The sequence below is a fragment of the Cibotium barometz genome, chromosome 1 (assembly GCF_041138505.1).
Source record: "Cibotium barometz isolate CiBa-2024 chromosome 1, ASM4113850v1, whole genome shotgun sequence".
Lineage (NCBI taxonomy): Eukaryota > Viridiplantae > Streptophyta > Polypodiopsida > Cyatheales > Cibotiaceae > Cibotium > Cibotium barometz.
The window spans coordinates 57,025,014-57,044,437 of record NC_141046.1 but is presented as its reverse complement, the minus strand read 5'-3'; the positions used below and the strand labels follow the sequence as shown (position 1 = coordinate 57,044,437).

The window sequence follows — 19,424 nt, the reverse complement described above, 5'->3', positions numbered from 1 at the left end:
ATACCGTCATAGAATCATTTGCAAAAGCATCATCTCGTATGCTATAAGGATTGTAACTTTTAGTCTTTGTACCTTCTTACTCAGCAATAGTAAGGATTGTATGCACCTTGTGGTTCTTAAGAGGCAATCCTAGGTTAATACTTCATTGACGATCCTTGACATGTTGCAAGAGCGTTCTCTAAATTCTATTGTAGAGAGAGGATACAATAAAGGGATAACATCAAAGTAGTCGACTTTATATATTGTAGTGATTAGAATCAAAAGAGAGGTTGATGTCACATGAATCTCCATCGATTGAAGAAGTTCTAGAATAGAATCCAAAATCTAGAACCTGAATAAAATCTTCTACTTTTAAGGAATGTAGAATAGATTTGCAACATTGTCCCGTGTAGTGCAGTAAGATAATGTGATCTCCCCTTGTATCCTCTCCCTAACATAATGTTAATAAATCTCGATATGCTTAGTACGTGTATGAAACACTGGGTTTCACGCTACGGCCCACGGCTATAGCACTGTGACTGTTAGTGAGTATGATAGTGGGTGTCTGTTGACACGCACGAAGATCAACCATCAATTTTCTCAGCCACACACAATCTACTGTGGTTGTAAAGGTTGCCCTGTACTCAGCCTCACAAGTAGATGTGGCAACAGTGGGTTGCTTTTTGCTCAACCATGAAATACATGAATACCCAAGGCAGCCCACTGCTTGGTTGTAAACACTCGTATCAAAAGGCTCTCCAACATCATACATGCTCAATTTGAGCCTTGGTTCCATTGGAGTAGAGATGGGCTTACAATCTTGAAACCCAAACTCGTGCAACAGCTTTTGAATGTACTTTGATTGTTGTACATAAATCTCAACATCTTTCTGCACAAATTGTATACCCAAATAATAATGCGACGATCCCAAATTTGTCATCTCAAATGAGGTTTGCAATTCAGCTTTAAGGCTGAAATTTTCTCCTTATCATTCCTAGTTAGCAACATGTCATCCATATATAGAATGAGCATAATCAAAGTGCCATGATCCTCTTTCACATAGAGGGTGCTCTCTGTTGGACGATTGCGAAACTCCTGGCTGGACAAATAAGTATGCATTATCTCATACCAAGCTCAGGGAGCTTGTTTGAGACCATAAAGTGCTTCTTGAAGCTTGCATACTTTGCTTTCATGACCATGGATCTCAAAACCAATGGTCTGATTTACATAAACTTCTTTCTGCAAATCCCCATTGAGAAAAGTTGATTTTAATGTCCAACTAACGTACTTTCCATCCTTGATGGGCAGCCAATGCAACAACACATCTAAGTGTTGCCATATGAGAAGTAGGTTTGAAAGTCTCTATCATAATCAATCCCCTTTTTTTTGGGCATACCCTTTGGCCGCAAGCTTGGCCTTGTACGTGTCAATGGTATAGTCAGACTTTCTTTTCAACTTATACACCCACTTTGAGCTAGTTGACTTCTTGCCACCAAGGGCACTTTTTCCATGTGGTTTTTCCCCTTAGATTTCAAGTGTGAAAGGACTCTTTATCCATATAACTTTTGTACTTGTATATTATATGGATGTGACTCACATGCAATGGTTGACTTGCATTTGTGATCACCACACACTTTGTGTGTGTGTCTCTCTCTCTCTCTTTGTGTGAGCTTCCTATTTCTGCAGTTAACCCTATTGTGTGTGAGTCCCAACAGAGCCTATGTTCTATTGTATTGTATCCTAACAGTGTGGTTGGATGACAGAAGGCGGGTGCCTAGGCTTGGGATAGACTTATGGAAGCCTTAGCCTTTGGGCTTGTGGGTAGTCTATGGATTTAGACTTGCGGTTGGGAGGTGAGCTAGCTTGCACCCCTTTGATTTGGTACTAATCTTGTTGTCTTGTGTTTAGGAGATCTTGGGGGATCTTATAGATTTCACTTCACGAGTTTGTGATTGGATGAGATTTTAGAGTTCATTGACAGGTTGGGTGGTATAGGATTGTAACTGGCCTAGGCTAGTGCCTATTCTCTTATATGCAAATGAAGTTCTATTTCCGACTCAGTAGTGGGGTTGCAAAGACATCTTGATGCACTTTTGTCTTTCCATAATGAGAGGATTCTTACAGCGATCGTTGTTGGTAAAATCAACATCTTGACACCTCACAATCTTTCTTTTACCGAGATGATTTGGTTGAGCTAAAATTCATGTGTTTACCTTGGGGTTACTTTCATTAGTGTTATTTTGAATATGAGGCCAGCTGCCCAAGACTGCTTGGTTATGCTTGGTTAGTGGACATGCTGCCCTAGTCCTCACTTCCATGAACCAAATATCAAGGAGTTGGCTTTTTGACACTTTAGTACTGAGGCTTGCTTTGATGGATGGATGTTCCTTTTGGGGAAAGGATTTGGGGGAGGAAGTTAGAGAGACTGCAGGTTTTGATGTTCTCACATATGATCCATGGTGATAGGGAATGGGGTGCTCATAGACATCTAACTGATGTCTCTCCATGCAAGTTCCTATGGGGCACCCTCATCCTCCCCTGTTACATGGGAGGATCTTGGATCCTTTGATGGAGAGCTTGGCCTAAAACTAATAGGAGTGCCATAGAAGGATTTGCTTAGGTTGTACATGTAGCAGTGCCCCTTCAAGTGTGGGGAATGTCGGCCAGATTTCAGCTGGATGTTTACAAAGGCATAATTGGAAAAGCCCATATAAGTTCCATCAATTGCTGCTTATATGGACCTTCTCATGCATTTACAGCTATAGTTTAAATTATTGAATCCTTGTGCTGCAAAGCCCATTGCATCCTCCTCGAGGTTTTGTTCAAAGGCGAATGGCTTGCGAACGTACTGCTGAGAAAGGAGAAAGTCGATGTTAAGTTGTGGTTCAGTCAGGTAACAGTCACAGCGTTCAAGTTTTGTATTTTTCAGGTGCAAAGTGAGTTCCAGAAGGCGTATGAGAAAGGAATACATAAATCAAAGTAAGTAAAGAATACGTTTGCAAATCTAGGATAGAATCAAGTCATTGGAAATATTAAAAGAAGAAAGAGCATATTTTAAGGTTGAGTATGTGGCAGATATTGGGAACCTGTCTATGAAGATTCACTCAACTTAATTGCTCGCTTGCCTGCAGTTGCAGCATACATCTACAGAAGGTAGGATTGAACTCAAGTTTTACTGTTTTCCTTATGCTCTTGTAGTTGCATGATATTTGGCTCGTTGCTTTAATCCAACCCTTCCAGAACTCCCTTCTCTCTGATGAAGTGGTTGATCGCACTTCTTTTGCAAACTAAAGTCTTGTTGCTAGTCTTTTTAAGTCTGCAAATTTCTCAAACATTTGTGCATGCTTTTTGCCGCATCTCTTACACAGGAGAAGCTTTATGTATGTAACTTCGCCAGTGTCCGTGTCCGTGTGAGTTCACTCTGTGCGTGCATGGCCGCTGTCTGTTTATGCCGGTTGGCATCCTGCCGTCATTGTCTTTGCCCAGTCTCCAATGGCCTGCTCCCGCTTCCTGATGTCATTGCCCCCTGTCAGCACTCGTCTGCACCCCTTGGTTGCTGTGCCGTCAGTTCCTCTTGATGATTGTACTTGATGGCCCTGTCCGTTCGCCTGCATCTTCTGGTGTCAGACCCTTCGCCAGTTCTTACCGGTTTCTTTGCAGTCAACTATTCTTGCTGCTCTGAGGGCTGTTGGTTCATGTTGGCCTTCATCTTCTTTTTCTGCATCGGGACCCTCCCTTTTTGTTCTCCTTTCTGAGCTTCTTGTTCATAGCCTTGTGCTTTCCCCTCCTTTTTTTTTGTCTTCTGTTCATCTTTTTCATATCTCCTGTGACCATGGACAATCGTGATCAAGTTTTTCATGAGAAAATTTACACCCGTAGGTGTATCACTTGGACTGCTGAAGATCCTAAAAGGCTAAAGGAATCATCTCCTTCTCTGTCTCATCATGATAATCCTGATGCACAATACTTATATGATGTTCGGCACAAGGACTTTCAGGAAAATCAGGCTTGTATTATGCAGTGTGTGGCTTTCTTGAAGTGGTCCTTTCAGAAGCAACATACAAACAACAATTGATGGAAAAATTGGCATTGTATTATGGCTGGCAAATGGTACATGTGCTTTCGTAGAATCCTACAAAGGATTATCAGGCCCTTATCAAACATCAATGCCCAGTATGGGTTGAGGTGGTTAACTTTCTGTGAATTTCAGTGAATGCGCCAGGCTTGGCTCAACAATTGGGAATTGTAATTTGTGCTCCACGTGTGATGGGCAATTGTAATTGTTTTTGCATTCTGTGGGACACTGATAAATCCACCTCTCAGTCTATTGTTGTGGAGATAGATGCCGTACACATGGGCCAAAAATGCTGTGACTTAAAAAATGGGGTGTGTTTTCAGGTGCATGCTTAACATGCCATAAGTTTGGGCATCTGGCTTCCGATTGTTGCGGCTTCTGGCTGATTGTGTTCCCGGTGCTTTAATGGTGAATGAACCAGTACTTCAAGGAAAGCCCCCTACAGTTAAGACTCCTAATCTAGCCCCTTTTGCCAACATATGTGTGCAGACAAGAAGCAAAATTGTGCAACAGCCCCAACATCCAGAACGCTTTGAGGCACCTCAGAAAAACACTGTTACAAGAGATAAAAATGTATTGGATTCAGAGGGTTGGCAGACCCCAAATCCAAGAAAAGTAATCAATATCAGACTGTGACCATTGCAGTCACGCACTTGGACATAGTCATCTGAGTATCCACCCTTGCAAATGTTGATACTGGGATGCTGTGGGCTGATGTGTTTAAGGGTGGAATGACGAAATTGCAAAGTATGCAGGCTGATATTGATATGGCCTTTACTTGAAATCACTCCCTTTCTTCTTACATATAATGTACAAGGGTTGAATAACCCAAAAACTTGGAGATTGGTTTGGAACTATCTGTATTGAATGAAACTTGATATAATATGTTTGCAGGAACACAATCAGCATGCTCTAGCTGGGAAATTGGTTTCTTCCATGATTATGATATATATTATGTAGGTTTGATTACTTTTTTTTGGAGTTTGCGTACTGGTTAGACATGTATTATAGCCAACAATGGCCTATAGAGTGATCCAGATGGCCATCTGATCATTGTGCAGTGTATTTTGAATGGCCAAGTTTATGAATTTGCATTGGTTTTTTCTCCTTTAGTTTCAGCCCAAAGAGCTATGCTTTGGCACAATGTGTTGCAGTATCCATGGTTGCCAAATGCATTTCTATGTGGGGACTTTAATAATTTGCCACTGTGTAATGATAACACTTGTGGTCATTCACATATGATTGCAGCTGAAAGGGTATCATGGACAAATGTAATGCGTCATTTGAATGCAATGGATATGTGGAAAGAAACTTGTCCAGTCAAAAAAGGTCATACATTTCATCATAACGTCTTTACCGAATCTTGTGCGAGATTGGAGAGTTGGTACAATTTAAGTGCTAATCACACGTATCCAATTGTAAGCCCAGCAGGGCGTGCAGTGACAGACTCAACCACGTGTCCAAGAGATAAAGATATAGAGAGAGAGGGGAGAGAGAGAAGGGAATAGGGAGCTTGCAGAGTACACCACATTGAGCAGGGAGCAGGCTCCGCCCCCTTTTAGGAATTGATTTTTCAGGAACAATCCACGGGCACACTGACCAGGATCAATACAATCAATGAATACAAAAGCAAAAAAATATGCCGAGATCTCTGATGCCGAGCACACCACGGGGATGACCCACAAGAATCTCTCAGTGGACTTGTACCAAATCCAATATCCAAGTCCAAGTCCAAGTCCAAGTCCAAGTCCAAGTACAAGTCGAGATCCAAATCCAAGTCGAAGTTCCAAGTACAGCACCGCACATGTCCATACAATCTCGTACGGCTGTATGGATCCATACAGTCGTACAAACATGTGATGACGTGGCACTATAGCTGATGGAGGCGCTCTGAAATCAACGGGCAATGATGAAAAACTCATGGTTTGGTTCATGATCAAGTAGATGATGATGGAGAAGATGATCTCCATGCTTCAACAAAGATGGCAACGCGATGAAGAGGTTGTTCTTCAACTTGATGCTCAAAAGGCCATCTAGTCACTAGGACCACCCGAGAATTCTTGCATAGTCATCTGGGTCATCTGGTTGCATTGACCGCCTGACTATGAAATCCAATACAGTCATCTGGGCCATTTGGTCGCAATGACCCCATCGACTACGAAGTCCAATAGAGTCATTTGGGCCATCTGGTCGCAATGACCACCCGACTGCGAAATCCAATACAGTCATCTGGGCCATCTGGTCGCAATGGCCGCCGAACTGCGAAGTCCAATATATTTGGCATCGTTGCCGTCCAACAGGTTATCTGGCATCGTTGTCTCCCATATACAAATCTCGTTCTGGCATCGTTGCCGTCCAATGGGTCATCCGGCATCGTTGCCTCCCATATGCAAATCTCACTCCTTGGGCTATGGGGCATCATTGCCACCCAAACTAGAGCATGTCCAAATAATCATTATATAAGCAGAATAATGATCAATTCCAGTCCAATATATATACAATGAAGAGGGCTAGAGGCACAATCCCTCCCTCTTGAATCCGTCTTGATCGCAAGACGTCCATAGCTGTACTTCAAATACATTTGGACGAACCATTTCCTCATAAGCTCGTGGTATATCTTGATAGTCCTTGAAGTACTTCTTTGGCATTCATTTCGCGTCCAATAGTGAATAACTCTCGAATTCCAAGAGGAACTTTCTGACCACTGTCTTTCCTCTTTTTCCCATAGAATGAAAGACAATCTCTTCTGGCTCTTCCACTCGTGGTGGATCCTTCAAAATAGGCTCCTTTGGGGGTAACATGTACATGGTTTCAATAAACTGTCTTGGAAGGCATTATGTGTCCTCCAATGATCTGAACGGTCCAACCGATAACAAACATGGTTGATCTTCTTTGTATTCTGAGAAAGGTGCATATACCATCATTCCTTGACTTTGGCAATCCGAAGATAAAATCCATAGCAATACTCTTCCATAGAACATTCAATGGGTGCAATAATCTTGTTGGTGTTTGTCGATCAAACTTGATCTTCTGACAAACCGAACATTCTTGAATCATAAAGTTCAATGTCCTTTATCATAGTAGGCCAATAGAAGTAACTCTCGAAAGCTTGAAGTGTAGTCAAGGTGTCTCTATGCCCCATTTAAGAAGGAGCATGGCACTCTTCCATTACCTTGGCCTGAATTCCTTGTGTCATACTTAACTTGGGTTTGCATCATAAGAAAACCCTACTTGATGACATAGAAAGTCACCAAATCTCTAATCTGCAATCTGTTCCAAAACTGCATAGAGTCTCAATGCTTCAAAAGGGTTCTGTTTCAGCTTTGGTCCACAAAGATTCCATGGCTTTATTTGTCAAAACATGCAATGTGCTAAGGACCACTTCAAACCATTCGTCGAGCTTCCTGGCATGATGTCAATCTGATGATCTTCCGATCTCTCTAGCTTCTTTGCCTTACTTTCCTTACCTTTCTTGAGGAAACTGCATCTGAGAGAGCAGGCCTAGGAGTAGCTTTCTTGTCTCCTCCATGAGAAATAGAGCGGGTAGCTCTAGATTCTTCTGCAATGGTGACTCCTTCGGCCCGAAGATAGGCTTTTAGTAGCTTCAACTCCTTCGGCTTCGGTGGCTCGATCCTGGATGAATTCTTTAAACATTCGAGCCCTCTTTGGTCCTTTTCCTTCTTGGCTCTCTAAGCTAGGAATTCTTCATCTTGGAGAAACTGTCTGGAGTGTTCAAAGTCATGGTACTCTTCTAATGCCATGGCCTAGTTCCCATCTTGAAGTCCTATATTGTCCTCATAGTTGTTCCCTTCATTAGGCCCTTGCTCTCCCTCTGCTCTCGACATGGCTCTGTCACCCCAAGAAAGTTTCAAGAGAAATCATGCTCTGATACCACTGTAAGCTCAACGGGGCATGGAGTGAGAGACTCAACTACGTGTCCAAGAGATAAAGAGAGAGAGAGAGGGGAGAGAGAAGGGAATAGGGATCTTGCACAATACACCACACTGAGCGGGGAACAGGCCCCGTCCCCTTTCCTGAATTTATTCAAGAACAATCCACGAGCATGTTGGCCAGAATCAATACAATCAACATGTCATGACCCTGTGAAAATGGAACAGCACAAGTGTGGGCATGGTGGTTGCTGAGCAAAATAAATATTAAATGATTCATATTTGGGGTGTCTGGACAAAGGGAATGATGTGTGGACATCTGCAGGTGTGAAGGGGGACCAAGAACATTAATTTTTTTAATGTTCTAACCATGGGTGGCCCCTAGGAAACTTTAATAAACATTAAAGTTTGGGCCCTAGGATATTTTTGGAGAGAGAGAACTCCACTTTTGGAGTTACACATCTCTCTCTCTCTCTCCCTCGCTTTTGGTTATACGTGCAAGTTTCATGCGTGGAAGAGAGGAGAAGCACAGTCGACTGCATAGAGGTGGTAAACTGCTGTGTGTGTGAAGAGCAGGCTGTACAGACAGGCTGTACATCACTGAGGAGGCTGCCCGTACAGAGCTGTACGACAGCAGGTACAGTTGTACGGCTGCTGCAAGTTCAGGCGGCGCTGACAGAAACTGAAGGCGGGTACAGTACGTGCTGCAGGCTTTGGCGACGGCTGTGCTGCTGGTACAGGTGCAGCTGACAGAACAATGCGGACACTTGTACGGACAGGTACAGGCTGACACAGACAGCGCAGACCTGTACGTACAGGTGCAGGCTGTCAAGGACTGTTTTGTCCAGTAGGTACAGGTGGCAGCAGCTGCAGGCGCAGAGACTGTACGGACAGGTACAGTAGGGTTCTACTGACCTGTACGGATAGATACAGCTGGTTACAGTTCTGTTCAGACCTGAATAGTAGTGGGCGATGCATTTCCAGTTGCAGGCAGTGCTTTATCATAGCTTAGTTGGTGCATCAGTCAAGTGGTTGCAGGGAGGAAAGTACAGACTGGTACGATCGGTCTCACGAGTGCAGAACCACGCACTGAAATTGGTAAGCTCTGAACTTGTCCATCTTTCTTTCTTTCCATTGGCTTATGTCTTTTGCAGAGTTGTGTTATCTAGCCCCTTGTGAGAGGAGGGGTATGGCAGATTGAAAGGGTGGAAACAGAGACTGGACAGTGGATGTATGTTTGTGCTGAGTTGTGAAACCATGTTCATGGGATATGCTAGATGTGTGCTCAAGGCTGCCCGGCTGAATTGTCTTGGTTGATCAGAGGGAAGCACAGAGTGTTGCTTTTGTGGAACACAGATCTGTGTGTGAACCCTCTGTGCTAAGAGGTCTTGTGGGCTGCCAGATTGGACATACAGGTGTATTCTCGTGGCTAGTTTTGTTGTACTCAGGTTTACATCTCTTTGAATTTGAATAAAGAAATACCGAAAGGGGCGCCAAGCTTTGTGGCCAACAGGTGTCGATTTTATTTCAATTTTGGGGCACTCTAGCTCCAGTTTATTTTGTTTCTTATTTGGACTACAAGTGGAAGGGTGACTGCTAGTCTACCGCACTTTTGTTTCTAGCAGAGGCCAGTTTCAAGGTTCCGTTGTTGCCGGGACCCATCATCAACTTTCTTAAGGGGGTGAGCTCGTGTTTGACTCGAGGAAAGTCATTGCTGAAAAATTCAGCAGCATGTCTGATACAGAAGACGAATATTTTTATAATGAAGAGGAAGAGCAAGAGACCTCTCCTGAGAGAAATGAATCTGAGGATATTCTTGCAGGAGAACAGGCTGCAGATGATGAGCAATATGAGGATGTAACACAGCCAGAAGATATGCCTAGTAAAGAGGAAGATGATGCTCAGTTTAAAAATCGTTTGGCTGGTGTAATGGATGTGTTTATGCAGCTCACACAAAGTGAGAAGTTTGTTGAATTTATGAGATCCCGTTCTGAGCCTGAAAAGAAGAAGAAGAAGGGGCGTTCTAAGAACCTACCTCAGGGTCATAGTGGTGCCTTCCCACAGGATCCATCTTTTGGACAGTTTCCAAACATGCAACATGCTTTTGGTGCCAACTCTCAGAGTTCCTTTTTCGGACAGCCATCTATTCCTCAGCAGACTGTGCATCCAGGTTATTTTGGTGGTGGCTCTGTGTTCCAATTCATGACTGGGGGTTATCCTCAGGGAGGCATGGGTATGCCAGGGACTTTTGGAGCTAATTTTCAGCCTGGTATGCAAGGAAATATGTATGGTGGTATGCAGTCCGGAATGCAAGGAAACATGTTTGGGAGCATGCAACGTGGAATGCAAGGAAATATGTATGGGGGTATGCAGCCCGGTATGCATAATGGTATGTTTGGAAACATGGCTGGAATGTATGGCATGCCAGGTGTGGAAATTGGTAATGTTGACCCTATGATGGGCATGAATGCTGGGGGTAGCAATCTTGTGAAGCCACTTTCCTACGATAATGTAACGCCTATGGGTAAGGCGAAGGATTATAAGGAAGGGGGAGCTACTGTGAAATTTGATACATTCAGTGGAGCCAAAGATAAGTTAAAGGCACTTACCTTCTTACAGCAGTTTGATGCTGCTTTTTCTGGTGGTAATTACACGGAGTCCTCTAAGGTGAGAAAAGCTGTGACTTTTCTCAAAGGCAATGCATTGCAGTGGTGGTCTACTCTTCTTTTGCAGGGCATAGCACCATCTACTTGGGTACAATTTAAACAAGTGTTCTCTTCCGTATGGCTCACATCTACGTTTGAGGTGGATGTAATGACAGCATGGCACAAGTTGGATGCATCAAAGTGTGAAAATCTAGAAGATTACAATAAGAAGTTTTGGGAAGCTTTACTCCCAGTTACTTCTTACCGTGCAGTGCCTTTGTCTGAGCAGGTAGAGAAGTATTGTTGTGGGCTACCCAAGGAAGTGCGTGACTATTGCATAAAGACTCGAGTAACAAATATGTCACAGATGATAGAGAATGCTATGACAGCTAATGCGTTACTCATTGGAGTCTCATCTGGGTTTAAAGGCAGTAAGAACTCGAGCAAGAAATCCGAAAAGTCAGGGCATGCTTCGCGTGATGCAAAAGGGTCTACAGAGACGCGGTATAAGAAGTTGCCAATGCCCAAGAGAACTCCTGAGGAGAGACAAGCTTTGAGGGATGCTCGGAAATGTTTTTACTGTACAGAAGAGGGACATATGTCTTTTAATTGTCCCAAGAGAAAGTCCCAAAAGGACACTAACAATAAAGGAGAGCCCAAGTCAAAGAAACCAAAACCTTCTGCGGGGTTAGTTCCTGATCTTGTTGGGGAACAGCCAGGTGGTGAAGAGACTGAGTTGTGCAGGGCATGGGGCAAAGTGAGAGATCAAAATGCCTTGATATTCTTTGACACAAGTGCTAGAGCCAACTTTATTTCACCGGGTTTGGCTGGCCGATTGGGAATCTGTGCAGAGGAGACGGGGCCTTTATATGAGGCTAACATGGCTTGTCCAGGGTATGCAGAACCCGTTACTCCTATTATTGGGAAGCTTAGGCTTCATTTGCAGGTTATGTGGACAGCGAAGAGTTTTTCATCATGCCACTTGATGGATGTGATGTTTTGTTGGGAATGCCATGGTGCCACAGAGTACATGCGGTGGTGGATACATACAATAGGAAGATCACTTTGACTCATAGAGGGAAAGAACATGTTTTGGATGTAAAACTTAAAGGGAAATCTGTTCCTATTGTATCAGCTTCGGCAATTTCATCAGTAATGAAAAAGCATCTTTCCGCGTACTTGATTTATGTAAAGGATGCAAAAGATGATGAGTCTAAGTCTAATTTGTCTATGTTAGATAAGGACAGGACTGATTTCTTATGTGGGTTCCAAGATTGTTTTTCCGAGTCATTGCCAGGAGAACTTCCTTCGGAGAGGCCAGAAGATCATGCCATTGATCTAATTCCTGGTAGTACTCCACTAAATAGACCGTCGTACCGTGTTAGTGCAGCCCAACAAGAAGAAATTATGAGTCAGGTACAGGAGCTGTTGAATAAAGGGCTGATACAGCCTAGCTCATCACCCTTTTGCTCACTTGTACTCTTAGTGCAAAAGAAGGATGGTTCTTGGCGCATGTGTATTGATTACAGGGCACTGAACAAGAATACCATCAAGAATCGATTCCCCATTCAACTCTTGTTTTGGCTCATTCAGGTTCAGCAGAGCATAGGTCTAGAGCATTGCCTGATGCTCAAGAGGGGGGTATCACCTCCACTCCCTTGATACAGACAGGCTCAGATGACATCTAGAGGTCGCTTGGTGCAGTTTTTGTCTCACCCGAAGGTACTGATGGCTGACAGTACATCTGTTTATGGGACTTCTATGATATATGTGTACTAGTGGTTGTGTATGGTTCACAGTGGTATACAACTTGGACTATTACTACGCCATTGGTTTGCAGTGAATGTTGTTACATGTGCATGGCTTAGAGAGATTGGGACGCTGATCTTGCCATATTGTACATTTCACTTTGGATATTTTGCTGTATCACCAGATTGCAATCGAGGACGCTTGCCATTTTTCAAGAGGGGGGTATGTCATGACCCTGTGAAAATGGAACAGCACAAGTGTGGGCATGGTGGTTGCTGAGCAAAATAAATATTAAATGATTCATATTTGGGGTGTCTGGACAAAGGGAATGATGTGTGGACATCTGCAGGTGTGAAGGGGGACCAAGAACATTAATTTTTTTAATGTTCTAACCATGGGTGGCCCCTAGGCCTAAGTGGCCCCTAGGAAACTTTAATAAACATTAAAGTTTGGGCCCTAGGATATTTTTGAGAGAGAGAGAACTCCACTTTTGGAGTTACACGTTTCTCTCTCTCTCTCTCTCTCTCTCTCTCTCTCTCTCTCTCTCTCGCTTTTGGGTATACGTGCAAGTTTCATGCGTGGAAGAGAGGAGACGCACAGTCGACTGCATAGAGGTGGAAAACTGCTGTGTGTGTGAAGAGTAGGCTGTACAGACAGGCCGTACATCGTTGAGGAGGCTGCCCGTACAGAGCTGTACGACAGCAAGTACAGTTGTACGGCTGCTGCAGGTTCAGGCGGCGTTGACAGAAACTGAAGGCGGGTACAGTACGTGCTGCAGGCTTTGGCGACGGCTGTGCTGCTGGTACAGGTGCAGCTGACAGAACAGTGCAAACACCTGTACGGACAGGTACACGCTGACACAGACAGCGCAGACCTGTACGTACAGGTGCAGGCTGTCAAGGACTGTTCTGTCCAGTAGGTACAGGTGGCAGCAGCTGAATGGGAGTTAGGGTTAGAGTTCATGTGGGAGACATACACAGAGAAACAAGGGAGAGAGAGAGATAGAGTTGTGGGTATAAGTCAACTCATCAAGATGAGTGTGTGACTCCCCTATCACACATGTATATTGCACTAGTACACATAGTGCACTTAGTACATTAAAAGTACTAAGTGTACTATGTACTATAACTTATGGGCTTGTACACACTATAAGGGTGGGCATTATGCCTTTACCCCAACAACCTCCCACTTAAAGGCAAAGTGCCCTTAAGTAAAGGAAAAGAAAAATCAGCATGTACATGATAATATACAAGGCCATATCAAGGCTGAAACTGGCCTCATCCAATGCCCATCAAGTGTCTGCAATGAGCAAACCGCTCCGGAGGCAAACTCTTTGTCAACAGATCAGCCGGGTTGTCATCCGTATGAATCTTAACAAGCTGAATTTGCTTGTTCTCTATCACCTCTCTGATGAAGTGATACTTCACATCCACATGCTTCGTCTTTGCATGAAAGACAGGGTTCTTTGCCAACTGGATGGCACTCTGACTGTCACAATGCAACAATGGAATATCCCCTGTATAGCCCAAATCAACCACTAACCGAGATAGCCATAATGCCTCCTTGCAAGCCTCTGTGGCTGCAATATACTCGGCCTCTATAGTAGATAAGGCAGTGCACTTCTGCATCCTGGATATCCATGACACAGCACCTCCTGTGAATGTAAACACATAACCGGTAGTAGACTTCCGGTTATCTGGATGACCGGCATAATCCGAATCCGTGTAACCATGCACTAATGCATCATGTTTGCCAAAGCAAATGCACATATCCTGTGTGCCCTTTAGGTATCTCATGACACCTTTCACTGCTTCCCAATGCTTCTTGCTAGGGTTGGCCATGTATCTAGAAACCACTCCCACTGCAAATGCAATGTCCGGCCTAGTAGCAACCATGGCATACATGAGACTGCCACAAGCTGAAGCATACGGAATCTTGGCCATATCAGCCCTGCCACTATCTGACTGTGGGCTGTCCATAGCACTGAGTTTCACATATGGAGGCAAAGGAGTACTAGTCTTCTTCCCCCCGTCCATATTGAACCTCTGCAAAACTTTGCCAATGTATTCCTTCTGAGACAAATACAACACATGCTGATTTCTGTCCCGAAGTATCCGCATACCCAAAATGTGATTTGCATCACCCAAATCCTTCATATCAAAGGTTTGATGCAGCCTCTTCTTCAAGGTATCCATCTCCTTACGAGATTTCCCGGCAATCAACATATCATCAACATACAAGATGAGGATCAATAGACTGCCATCCAAAGCTTTCTTGGTGTACAAGCAGTGATCTATGTCACTTCTCCTGAAATTCTGGGATTTCATGAATGTATCAAATTTGTGATACCATTCCCTTGGTACCTGTTTGAGCCCATAAAGACTCTTTTTCAGCTTGCATACAAGCTTCTCCTTTCCACTCACTACATAACCCTCTGGCTGCTGCATATATATCTCCTCATGGAGATCACCGTGAAGAAAAGCAGTCTTCACATCCATCTGAATCAAGTCCAGATCATCATGTGCAACCAAAGCTAACACAGCTCTAAGTGTGGTCATTTAGACCACTGGAGAGAAGATCTCCTCAAAGTCCACACCATATTCCTGCTTGAAGCCCTTAGCCACTAACCTGGCTTTGTATCTTGGCTTTGCATCTGGTGAAACTTTGAGCCTGTAAACCCATTTGCATGGCAAAACCTTCTTGCCTGCAGGCAAATGCACCAACTTCCATGTTCCATTTTTATGCAGAGAATCCATCTCTGACTTCATGGCACGCTCCCAAAGAGCCTTGTCTGCCCTCTGTAAAGCCTCCTTATAACATGAGGGCTCCCCACAGTCAGTGAGCATCAAATAGTCAACCCCTGGAACAAACCTGTCAGGGGCTCTGGAGGGTCTTGTGGACCTCCGTACCCAATGACCATCATTTGCAGGTTGCTGTCCAGCCTGCATATCACCCATTGGTGGCTCCTGTTCCATGCCATAAGGCTGAAAAATCATGCCCGGTATCTCCTCTAACTGTGGCATATCCATAGGGATATTTTCTGCCATCTCTGGCTGTCCATTTGGACCATTTTCAGCACCATTTAAGGGCTGGTTTTGCTGCTGTAATGGCTGATTTACAGCCCTTGGTTGTTGTCCATGATGTCCATCATCATCAAAGATGACTCTGCCAGGCTCCTGTTGCCTTGCAGGCTCCTTATACATGCATGTTTCATCAAAAATGACATCATTGCTGCGTATAATCTTTCTATTCACGGGATCCCAAAGTCTATACCCCATTTCACCTCTGTCACCATATCCTAGGAATATGCATTTGTGAGACTTAGGATCAAGTTTGGTGCGCATTTCCCTGCGTATGTGCACGTACGCAATGCAACCAAACACTCTCAAGTGCTTGTATGACGGAGGCTTCCCTGTCCATACTTCCTCTGGCACTTTCCCACCAAGCCTCGTGTTAGGTGACCTTTTTATAAGATGAACGGCTGTCATAACAGCTTCAGTCCAAAAACCATGAGGTAATGCAGCATGTGACAACATAGAACGGACCTTCTCCTGAATGGTCCTGTTCATCCTCTCTGCTGTCCCGTTTTGTGGAGGATCATAAGGAGTAGAGAGCTCCCTCTTGATGCCTTTAGCATCACAAAAGTCCTGAAACTGTTTGGACATATACTCTCCCCCATTGTCGGAATGCAAAGCCTTCAATGTTTTGCCAGTTTGATTCTCAACAAGAGCAACAAACTTCTCAAACACTGAGAATGTATCACTCTTCAAACGAAGAGGATAAACCCACACCTTACGTGTGGCATCATCAATAAAAGACAAAAAATATTTTGCCCCTCCCAAAGAAAGTTGAGGCATCTCACATACATCTGTATGCACAGGCTCTAACTGAGCATCTTTCTGTCCAAGAGCTTTCTTGTGGGGGCACTGTAGTTGCCTACCATATATACAATGCTCACAAAACTGAAAACTTGAAAACTGTAGAGAAGGCAAGTAACCCAAACGAGACAATTGCTCCATTCCTTTGACACTCATGTGTCCCAACCGGCTATGCCACAGAGAAATTTCCGGCAGCTCGGTTGCATTTACATTAGCATGGTGACAAACACCTGCATGCATGAAGTAAAGAGTGTCCACCTTAGAGCCTCTGGCAACAACCAGTGAGTCCTTACTAATTTTCCACTTTCCACGACCAAATGTGGTAACATAATCAGCATCATCAAGCTGTCCAGTAGAAAGCAGATTCTTCTTGATCTCAGGCACATGCTTGACATCATGGAGCATAAGCTGTGAGCCATCTGAAAACACAAGCCTCACATCACCTCTGCCAAGAATCTTGCCTGCATGGTTATCACCCAAATAAACTACTCCTTCATTGCCAGCAGTATACCTGACAAATAAGTCTCTGCAACCTGTGACATGAAAGGAGGCACCTGAATCAATGATCCATGAGTGCATACCATGACCACCTGTAAGAAGTGAATGGGCATCAAGTGAAGACGTGAATAGGACCTCATCCTCACTGTCACCTGCATGTGACACATTGATTTCTTCAATCTTGACTCCACTTTTGCCCTTTTGCTTTGCATCTTTGGCTTCATCTTTGTCTTTGTCTTTGCCTTTTCCCTTTTCCTTTTAATCATTTTTCCATTTGTAGCATTGCTTTTTGATGTGTCCCTTCTTGCCACAATAATGGCATTCCAAGTCCTTTTTGGAGCGGGACTTGCTCCTTCCCCGTTCTTGGCTTTTACCCCTTTGTTGGGATCTCCCACGCGCATTCATTGCATTGGACTTTCCAACAGAGTTGTTTTTCCTGTTCATCTCTTCTTGAAGAAGAGCACCCTCAACATCTGCATATGATAGCATAGCATTCGAATTGCTAGTGGCTGTCCTGAATGTGTCCCAACTCTCTGGCAAAGTGCATAACAGAAAAGTGGCTTTGAACTCATCGTCCATTGCCAACTTTTGATTTATAACTTGGCTGACAATACCATTAAACTCATTTAGATGGGCTGTCATAGATGCCCCTTCCTTCATCTAAAGACCTATGAGTTTCTTCAACTAATACACTTTGCTTGAGGCACTTTGCTGGGCATACAAGTCCTGCAATCTCTGCCACATTCCCCAAGCTGTCTTCTCTTCACGAATGCTGAAAAGTAAAGAGTCTGACACAGACAACATGATAGTAGATCTTGCCAGCTCATCCATATCTTCCCACTCTTCAGCAGTAAGAGAAGCGGGCATTACACCCCTTTCTTTGATAGGCTTGTGCTGCTTCTTCTGGAGCAACACATTATAGCACTGGGTTTGCCAAATATCATAGTTATGTGAGCCTTCAAGCTTCTTGATGTGAAGCAATGAAGAGCTCTCACCTGTGGTTGCCATAGCAATATGCAACCTGTCAATGCCTGACTCCCTGCAAAATGTGCAAACACTGCACCAAAAGCACACAAAGTGCTCACAGTTGTTCTCCCAAGCTTTATCTCCCACTGCGGAAGCACGAATGCAACTCTACTCCCACTTTATGTGATAAAATCACCAAAATCTGGTTGTTGCAGATTTAGGACAGCACCTTAAATGTGCTCTGTTGCCCTTCCAAAGTACTGTACAGCAGTACTAAGTGCTCACCAATGATGTACCAAACCTGTACCGGCAAATACAGCAGCTGAAATTGAGATTTTTACTCACTCAAATCAATGTGCAGCCATGCCAAAACTTGTACAAAGCTCTACCAAATCTGTACCAGCAGGTACAATAGCAATAAATGCTCTCCTGGCTGTCCAAATGAGTGAATATCAGACTTTTGCAGTCCCGAACACTGCATACAACAGTCCCGAACAGAAATTGGGCAAAAGCCCCTTGACTGCAAGCTGATTTCTGAGGATTCAAGGCATAAAAGTCTTGCCTGCTGCTTTGCCAAGCTCAACAAGCATACGATCTTGAAAAGCCCCTTGATTTAAGATCAATTGCTGATCATACATGGTACATTGACGCACATGAAGGCATCGAGAGTCTTCACGGTGCTTCCCCCTGGCCACATATACATCCAATACATGAAAGCCCCTTGATTTACAGGCACATTGAGTGCTTGACAGGCATCAACACATTGCCCAAAGCATCAAATGCGAGTGCCTGCATGCAAATCAATCCAATCGGCACAAAAGCCCCTTGATTTGCACTGCAATTTGCTGCAATTTTGCCCGAATGTGCGATTTCTCACATCATACAACATGTATGAATGCTTAATTGCACAATTCATCAAAAGCCCCAAATTTCGACATCCAATTTCCTGCAAATTGATCCTGATTGTGACCAATGTCACCCAATTTTGTCAATTTTTGCTCAAAAATTGAGCAATTCGGCACCTGACCTGCTCAATTGATTGAATTGATAAGAAATTCCCAAAATTGAAGGCAAATACCTCTTAATTTTTGAATTTCTCTAAGATTTGCAGGCTGAATTTCTGTTGATGCTGTTGCAGAAATCTGATGCTGCTGTATTGATGAATCGGATGCTCTTCTTCCATCCTCACAGAGCAGAAATCGAGACCAATGTGATGTTCCCTTGTCATTGTGGTATCAGGGGAAGCGTGATGTCTGAATGCTTTACAATACCTCAGCATTTTTAATTCGTGGTGTGGGTGAGCGGCACCTTCACACAGACATTGAAGGTGGCAAAGCCGAGATGCAAGCAGTGGTGTACAGCCCGTCTTGGAGGTGGCGACGACTAGCTCGATTGCAGTACAAGCTTGGATGCACGGCTCGCTCACGCCCAGCAGTCAGCCTACGTGTCCGCCTGCCTTCGCCTAGCGCAGGTAGCCAAGGTTGAATGCGTTGGCCTCCTCGCTACCTCACGTATTGCTGCCCAGCGCAGTCGACGTATTGCTGCCCAGCGCTGACACCTAGTCGACCTGCTTGCTGGCGGCGTTTAGCTCCTCACCTGCTGCGAGCCTACGACTGGCTGTGGGAAATCCTTTGCACCTTTTCCTCCTGGTTGCTACTTCTCCAGCAACATGGGCCTGTGAAGCTATGAGCACCCTTGAGAACAAAACCCTAAAACCAGGGCTCTGATACCAGTTGAATGGGAG

At 44.2% G+C, this 19,424-nt stretch overlaps 1 protein-coding gene across 2 annotated transcripts in view; it reads left to right on the top strand.

The window, feature by feature from the left end:
* LOC147642218 (citrate synthase, mitochondrial-like) overlaps nucleotides 1-19,424 on the top strand; it is a 62,486-nt gene that overhangs the window by 29,982 nt on the left and 13,080 nt on the right. For both annotated transcript variants that reach the window (XM_086803948.1, XM_086803940.1), the window contains exons 9-10: nucleotides 2,909-2,958; nucleotides 3,055-3,132. In XM_086803948.1, coding sequence (XP_086660074.1) covers nucleotides 2,909-2,958; nucleotides 3,055-3,132 — 128 coding nt within the window. The remainder of the gene's footprint in view (nucleotides 1-2,908; nucleotides 2,959-3,054; nucleotides 3,133-19,424) is intronic.